The sequence below is a fragment of the Hypomesus nipponensis genome, chromosome 14, assembly GCF_054491055.1.
Source record: "Hypomesus nipponensis isolate SF chromosome 14, ASM5449105v1, whole genome shotgun sequence".
NCBI lineage: Eukaryota > Metazoa > Chordata > Actinopteri > Osmeriformes > Osmeridae > Hypomesus > Hypomesus nipponensis.
The window spans coordinates 14,319,365-14,327,882 of record NC_140374.1 but is presented as its reverse complement, the minus strand read 5'-3'; the positions used below and the strand labels follow the sequence as shown (position 1 = coordinate 14,327,882).

Here is an 8,518-nt window from a genome sequence, read left to right as displayed (position 1 = left end):
GTGGTGTTTCTTCCCATTGCATTTGGTGCATGTGTCTCATGTAAATGAAAGACAGGAGACAGGGAAGAGCCCCAAGGTCCAACTAAGGAGATTAAAGGAACCAGTTGTAAGACCAGTTGTGAGGATGATCCTCAGCAAGGGATGCCTTGCTGGCAGTAAGCATACAAGTAACAATAGTGTGCCCTGCTGGAACAATAGCAAGCACACTAATGAAGAGATACCAACAGAAGCCAAGAGACAGTCTAATTTTATTGTCGACCTTGGGACACCACGTTAAAATGAGTGATGAATGAAGCATTTATTGTCAAATGCAAAGAAAATCATGAATGAAGAAGGCAATACCAAGAGGAGCCAAGAAACATTGTCACGTTATTGTAGAACAGCATAAATGAAAGTGATGAATGCAACGATAAATACAGCAACACCAAGAGGTGCAGAGATCCAGTGTGGCTCCAGGTGACGACAGAAATAAAGGCAATAAAGGGCCTGGAACCAAGGCCGGCAAGGATGGCTTTTGTCCTACAAGGGAGGAGAAAAACTAAAAGCTGATAAATTACTTAATGATTTTACTAGTTTTTCAACTAGTTGGAAACTTGTTTCAAGTTGGGCTAATAGAAACAAAAGTCTTTGACTCTTGCATTTGGAAATGATGTCCTTCAGGTTTGGGGTATTGAGGAGTGAATAACCATTCTGCCATACAATGTAGTATAGGGCGAGCAGTTTGACCAAAAAAATGCTGAGGGGCAATACAAAAAAAAAGTTACTGCGCGCACCGGCAGATCAACGAAATTCTGTTAGAGGCCAGTAGGAGGTGCTCTTGTGGCTGAAAGAAGTTATTACAGTAATGAATTCACATGCAGGTGAGCAGGCCTGTTAGCAGAACCAGGTTAGCCAGGGAAACACAAAACGTTACCCTTTTACATATGCCACAGTTATGCAAAGGTTCCATGACTATTTTGGATTGACAATTCTACTCAAATGAAGTTCAACATTCTTTGAAAATAAACATTCACTTTAAAGGCCGCAAAAAGCATATAATTAAAATCATGTCTACCCTTGTCTCTGATGAAAGGCATTTTAGATGATGGACAGAGATGAGATTTCAGAGGTGTGATTTCAGAGGTGTGGTGCTAGAGGTCTATATCTTCTCAGGCTGTGGTTCTAATTACTGCGGTACAGATGTTCCTCCAGGAAATCAAGGGTCTTCTTCCAGGAGTCTTCCTGAGCAAAAGAGTGCGGGACAGTCTTTCCTCCCCAGAGAACCATCACTGCATAGCAAGTTTGAAACCGTTTTAGTGAAACCTGAACTGAATTTGGGTGTTTGGAAGTGAATTTGCATTCGGTTTAGTAGATTTTACTGGATTAGACATGCACATTTTCCTTCAGACAAAATAGCAGCCACACATAGAACCAAATCACCATGTCATCAACATCAAGTCAGTGCTTTCTCTACAAACAAAATGTATATTTTGGGTATCCATAAAAGTAGGCTATTGTATACGCTTGTGCAAAAAACCTAAATTACTTTGTAGAACCTCATCAACAAGATTGATGGGTTTTTTTTGGAGGGGGGGTTGCGGGTATTCATGTGGCATCGGGAGCTATTTGATTGGACAAAGGAAGTAGGTAATAAAATAATGTTGAACACTTCCAAATGTAAAATGAAACATACCCTTCTCCCCGGTCTGAGCTACGATGAAGTTGCTGGCCAGTATGTGAGGGGTGTATGGAGGCTCTATGAGGTGGCCTGTTCCAGGGTAAGACAGCACCGTCAGGAGGTGGCTGTTCCCTGCACTCTCCATCATTTGCTTCATCTACACAACAAAAACAAGAGGACAAAGTTGTATGTCAGACATACAAATAAGACAGCATAAGACATCCATCCCACAAAGTCAATGTTGAAACGCTATGAGATTTGCCAACCCCTCAGATTTTGCTCACAAAGTACCCTAATGTATAAATATTAGCATTATTCAAATGACTATTTACATAAATAACACTTAAGACCTTAAGACCTATAAGGATGTGTTAGACTCACATCTTCTGCTGACTCGGACGCTGGCCAGTTCTGGTCATCCTCCCCAACGATCAGCAGAAGAGGACATTTGAGTTGCCCTAACTATGGTAGTGACACAACACAACATTTGCTGAATAGACATGGACTCTTAAGGCAGTATAGCCTCCCGTAACATCAAATGTCAAAAGTGGAAATGATAATCTAGCTTGATATCTCACATCCACTTTCTTTGAGGGGTCAGTTGGAATGGGCAGGAGCAGATCCCGCCAGATGACTCGATTTTCCTCATCGTAGCGAGTGTTCCTGACATTTCTGTATTAGAATCAGAATCAGAAGGGATCTTATTCGCCATGAATGTTTGCACAAACAAGGAATTTACTTTGGCAGGAAGGTGCATACATTCAACATATAGGAATATTGAAACTTAAATATGTAAACTATACAAAAGGAGCAAAGTCTAGCTAATACTAAGGGGGTCTAGCTAATACTAAGGGGAATACAAAATAGAATATATGCAAGCATGTATGCAAGCGAAGACCGCCATAACCGTCCGATGTGTAAACAGTGAAGCTGAGTCCACTGGTTTTGCATTGGAACAACGAGGGGACACTTACTTTCCGATCTGAGTAAACACATCAGCTAGGGATCCTTTGACGGGCTGGACATGGCTCCCACTCACACAGACCAAACACCTGGGCTGGGAAGGACCGGAAGGTTCACTAATGTGTAGGCATGGAAACACGCACGCAAGTCCCAGGACCCTGTTATTTTAATTGTGTCTAAGTTTCATGCCACTCGAGCAGAGCTTCGCACTTCACACTTGTGTGCACAACCTACACGCTATGTTTGTCATGTTGACAAACATAGCAGACATGTTCATTCTTTCCCACCTTGATCAGATCGGAGTACACAGCCATTCCAAGCGCCACTGAGGTGCCAAAGGACAGGCCCAGTATGCCAACTCTCTCTGCACACACTTGAGGATGCTGCTGAATAGCGTTGAATGCAGCCTGGGTTTACATGGGAACATGAGTTAATGTGTTATATATTTGTTAGTTTTATATTTATAGACTGTGTAATATATATTACATAAGTATTTTTTAATGTGGCTATTAACTGAAAATTCTAGATATTTACAGCTAGATGTTTACGTGACAAGAAAATTGAATCGTCGTGAATTACTCTAATTCATTTGATGTGGGATCTGTTTTAAATTCAACTTAGTAATACATTTTCAGTTTCACTTAAACAAAGAAGAGGAGATATTTGCATTGTTTTACATCGTTTATGCATCATTTAGCATGGTTTATTCCCTAACTCAGAAAAATAATCTTTCATTTTATAAAGAAACATTTAGAGAAAATTAAATGAGCCCATTATTATGATTATGATTGAATTGTGGGTTGGCTGTATTGTTACATCTCTATCATATAGTATCAGTTCACAATAATAAAGTAGTGTTGTGTAGGTAAGCAGCTGAATATAACTTGGACAAGGTGTGTTGGTATGGAAGAGGTCAATGAACCTCTAAACAATATAAAAAAGTTAAATTGCCCTCTATGTTTTTATGTGCCCATTCTTCTATGGTGAAGTTAAATGATTGAATAGTTAGTTGATAGAATAGTAGACATTTTCCACTACATCTTTTATTCTAAACTTAGGTCAAATGATTGAATTACCCTTATATTGACAGAATCTGTTGTTCTTTTCCCATAAAGGGGATCAGCAGGAAGCTGTTTAACTCAATTCCAATTGTAACTTTAATTCCATGACAGACTGGATTCTCATACCTCAAAGTATGCGTTCCCAACATTTCTGGAGGAGCTGTCTGCTGTTTTGATGGTGAGGTACTCCAGGGCCAGAGAGACAAAGCCTCGAGAGGCTAGGAGGGCAGAGCGGTACTCCACCAGACCCCCCCCTCCTCCCCACAAGTCCAACAGGGCGGGGAAGGGCCCAGGTCCTGGAAAAATAAACAAACAATTAACAAACCATCTTCTTTGGATTCGGGTTGGAGGATCCTATCCAACAAACAACTGTAACTTTGTGTACAGCATCTAAATATCCCAGTGAATGTTATTGGAAATAGCACATTATCGTATTGCCTGGACCAGTCTAGAACGTTAAGAGTTTAAGCTTGATGTTCTTAAGAAAGTCATTAAATCAATATTGCAAACCTGGAGGCAGGAAGAGGGTCCCCCTGACTCCTCCCTCAGCGAAGACGACCCGGCTGACCCCAGGTGCCATGTACCAGCGTTCCACGACCACACTGGCCAGTGCGGCCCGCTCTCCAAAGCCCTGGCTCATGTGGCCTTTGTACACAGAGATGCAGACTAACAGAGGAGTATGGACCTCTTTCTTCCTCAACCTGCAGTGAAAATACTGGATGTATTCATCTGCTGTGTTTCTAATGGTTGACAAGACTTAGCGGAGACAGTCATTCCAAAAGTTATAGGAGTGTACAGCATGTTTACCTGAGTCCAGGTCGACTGCCTGGTACTGGTCTTATGCTCCATAGAAGACCCATAGGTTCAACGCCATCGTATGTCCCTCCCAAGCTTGCATCATTGGCACCTATAAGAAAGGCGAGGTTATTTGCAAACCTACTGATGAAGGTCAAAATGTGTAATGACAATGCTGAACATATATTCCCAATATAATCAATGCTCCAGATATAATAATTAATGATAATGATTAACTTATATTCCAAATGTATGATTATGCACCAAGATGTATCTTTTAGTGAGGAGAGGAATGCAATAGTCAGCATACTTGAAGGGAGGTGGGAGGACTAGGGCACCAGGAGAGTGTACAATGGGCCTCACAAGTCTAGAGAGTGGGAGTCATCAGCATCTGGACATCACCAGCCCCCCCCACCCCCACCCCCACCACCCCCCCTTGGGCATCAGCAGACCTCTGCCCTGTCCCCTCCCCCTCTTGGACATCAGCAGACCTCTGCCCTGTCCCCTCCCCCCCTTGGACATCATCAGACCTTTGGACTGCCCACAAACTCTTATTGAAATCTAATAGGATGAGGGCATCCCCTCCCCACTGTCTTCTGACCAATGACCTAACAAACACCTCCCTCTCAGGTGGGTACAAGACCTGTGTGCCTTGCTCTAGTCATGACACCTTGGTGTGTTGTATTCATTGTTTAATTGCATAATTTCTTATTCAATAACTACAAAGAACGTGGTCAGGCATTTAACCTTGTATTATTCTCCACCCAAATTAAAACATACTCTACAGTACACAGGCAATTTTCATACCGTTCACCACTCCCGAAGCATCGCTAACATAGTGTCCAAACGAATCCCAAAAGTCACCGTCGTCTGAATGGATCTGCGCGTGCAATGTGATCTGTTGAATGGGTGGCAAACTACTGACTTGTACCGTGAACTTTTCATCCACGAGCCCTCTGGATGGGTCAACCGACAGCAAAGGACACGGTGTTATTCCGGCCATTCTGTAACAAGACAAAACAAGATTTACTTTGTGGGTAAATTTGACAAACAATGCATAACGCCTGTATAGGCTATTGTGGGTTAACTTAGGCCTATTATGTTTCGTACGAGTAGCGCAAGACAGTTTGGACTTCTTCACTGATAACAAGGCAGGGTCAAAGTTTAGGTTTATAGCCTACTGCACGTCATCACGCCAGACAGTGAAAAAAATTGAAAGTTATGGTGGTACAATAGTACAACATTCACATTAGCTGTAGCAGTCAGTAAAGTATGCCAATCCAGACACTGCTCACGTACCATTGTACAATGGCAAATTACCATGAAACTCACCGTGGCATTTTTGTGCATATTTACCCGAAAGAAAAAAATGCTTTTCTAGTCATTTTGTGTTTGTTTTTTTATGGGGTAGGGAGGGTGGGGGTCTTATGGTCAAAGATGGGCAGCTGCTACTGTAGGCTACTAAACATTTTTAGCCGCGCTCCCCTAAAAATCTTATCCTGGCAATCAAATTGACAGGAAGTGTCCAAGTAAAGCCCGCCGCCCGGCCTTCTTGTACTACAATTTGTTTTTGTTTTTAAGAACGCTTGAATGACAAGTTTAAGTTTGTTTGTGACACTTCCAGCCTGTGCTTCATACAAATGCTCAAATGCTACATTGACGTCTTCTTTGGAGTCTGATTGGCGTTTCGCATCTAACTGTTTGAAGCAAACACCGCCACCTACTGTGCTGGAGTGTGTGGCCTGTCACGACCTACCTAGCTATAGTGTATTTTCCTTCACACAACCCAGTGTCCTTAAAAAACCCGACTAAAATCCTCCAACTTGATCCCACCTTTCCCCTCTCGCACTACACCACTATGTTCTAATCCCCGTCCAACCTCACCGACCTTCTCATACAACCTTTCCCTTTCAATGTCATACACCTCACATTCAGTATGGTCAACAGTCTCCTCCACCCTGCACCCTTCATACAATACAGCCCTGTAGGCCTAGTACATAACCTATTCCATACCACTTCCTCCCTCCAACACCCCAGTACCACCACTTCTCCCCGTACACAACTGTTAAACAGAAATAAGCCCCTTCCTTTAGAGTTATCATCCCCCTGCTTTGCCAGAGTGCCGTACCTGCCAGGATCAATGATTTGGGATGAAAGTTTGCCTTTCAGTAGTCCTACTTTTTTCTTAACGTTCTACCACCACAGGAAGCTCCTAGAAAGCTCTCCAGTGTTATTTTGTCCACTTGACCAGCAGGTGGGGCAATTATACAGGTAAGTATGAAGCTCGGAAAAGACTAGAATGTATGACTAGAATAACAATGTATTATTACATGTTTGGGGGCAAACTTGTTTATTGAAGAATATTCCAACATTCTTGAGCTAATCCATATTTTAATCCTCATATTTCAAAAAGCTAACAATTGATAGACAGTTTTCAATGACATTGAATTATGTTGTTATCATAATGGTTGTTCCATTAAAGGAAGAGGCTGTATAATAGTGATAGCACTCTGAGAAAAGGTGTCCATATCCTTTTCCAAAACATAATTGCTTATGCTCTCATGTCCTATCCCACCTCTATGACGCATGTAAGCTCTCTGCAACATAATACCTTAGTTAAAACCACAACTATAGTGTGTATTATTGAGAGAGATAAAGAGACACAGTTTGTGTAAGAGAGAGAGAGAGAGAGAAAAGAGAGAGAAAGATTGAGAGAAAGAGAGAGAAAGAAAGAGAGAGAGAAATAGAAGAGCCCTTATGTGGGTAATGGCATAGCACAAGATAAAGAAGAGGACTAATCCGTTTCCTGTCAGGCACTCCTTGAGCTTCAAAAGGCTCCTATCATGCACACTCACCATCACAACAAAGTTTGTGTTTCAACATGAAGCCTTGTATCCTCCGGTGTGTATGGGTGTCGGCCATGTTTGAACCCATCCTGAACCAGATGTGTTGCCTTTAAAGCACAGCTGTCAGGGTATTTTTGTCATGACACCAGTACTGCAGAGGAAGGCAGCATTAGCTGTGCTTGGCTTGAGATTCTTAGGCAAACAGCTCGCCTAAAATGTGTAATGACCTGGTGTAGCAGAAAGATGGGAACTTGTGTCATAAATACTTGGGGAGGAAGGAAGTCTTGAAATGGACAGTAGATCATGCTCACACCCGAAGTGTGTGTGCATAGGGAGTGTTGCTGAAACATGCAGATGTTTTTGTTTGTGCAGGCAAGTTGGTCATAGCGCAGACTTACAGCGCCAGCATAAGACAAAGAGATAATCTCACAGACATGCTATTTTTCCTTCACTCCTGAGATGTACAATATATAATCCATATTTAGTATCACACCAAAACAAAACACTGACATTAAAATTCTTAAGCTGTTTACCAACAAAAACCCACACCCCATTTAACCCTACGGTGTGAAGCTGTTTGTGTGCGCTACAGTAGATTCACTCTCTTGGAAGGGCTGTAGACAGTCCCAGCTGAATGCCTGCATGCAGCCTATACTGCTGATGTGGGCATTCCTGTAGGACAGAGTAAGCCAGGACAATGAAAAAGAATCACAAATATGGAGCACAGACAACAGTGGGATGAGATAATGAACATCTAGTTCCCCCCCCTTCTTTTTTTCGTCTCCACCTCCCAACCCGACATTCCAACGCAAAGCACATTGTTATTTCAGGGGTTGGTGGCGAGTGGGGGTGGGGGTGGGGGGGGGGGGTGTTAGTGGACAGGACTGTACAAGCTCTGGACTGGATCAGCCAGGCGCACATGGGCGCGTGTAGAGCCGGTGATGTCATTATGGATGGTTAGGGGTGAAGGTTTGTGTGTGTGTGTGTGTCTTTTAGGCAGTGGTTTGAGGGTGGTAAGCTCCAGGGTGTGAGTGAGTGGATGTTTAGATGAACTGTGATGGAGGTGATTTATGTGTTTGTGTTGCCTTGGGATGGGGTAAGTTGGGAGTCATGGCCAAAGATATATTTTAAATGATACATATATTTTTGCAGATAGTGAAGGAATTGTTTCAGACCAGTTGGTTTTCTTTTGTGTC

The 8,518-nt window shown here is 42.6% G+C and overlaps 1 protein-coding gene across 6 annotated transcripts; it reads right to left on the bottom strand.

The window, feature by feature from the left end:
- Window positions 1-273: 273 nt before the first annotated feature.
- Window positions 274-6,669, bottom strand: LOC146258737 (acyl-coenzyme A thioesterase 3-like). 6 transcript variants are annotated; one of them, XM_084672942.1, is made up of 11 exons: window positions 6,605-6,669; window positions 5,284-5,480; window positions 4,489-4,588; window positions 4,192-4,382; window positions 3,808-3,977; window positions 2,908-3,027; window positions 2,632-2,714; window positions 2,236-2,329; window positions 2,039-2,119; window positions 1,673-1,814; window positions 274-1,268 (listed from the first exon to the last, which is right to left on the bottom strand). In XM_084672942.1, the coding sequence occupies exons 2-11, from the start codon at window positions 5,477-5,479 to the stop codon at window positions 1,162-1,164; spliced, it is 1,284 nt and encodes a 427-aa protein (XP_084529068.1). In that variant the 5' UTR covers window position 5,480; window positions 6,605-6,669; the 3' UTR covers window positions 274-1,161. The 6 variants fall into 6 exon arrangements, with proteins under 6 accessions (XP_084529068.1, XP_084529066.1, XP_084529069.1 ...); XM_084672940.1 differs by lacking the exon at window positions 6,605-6,669 and adding an exon at window positions 5,809-6,125; XM_084672943.1 differs by lacking the exon at window positions 6,605-6,669 and adding an exon at window positions 5,809-6,125 and having other exon boundaries at window positions 5,402-5,480.
- Between the last annotated feature and the right edge of the window lie 1,849 nt (window positions 6,670-8,518).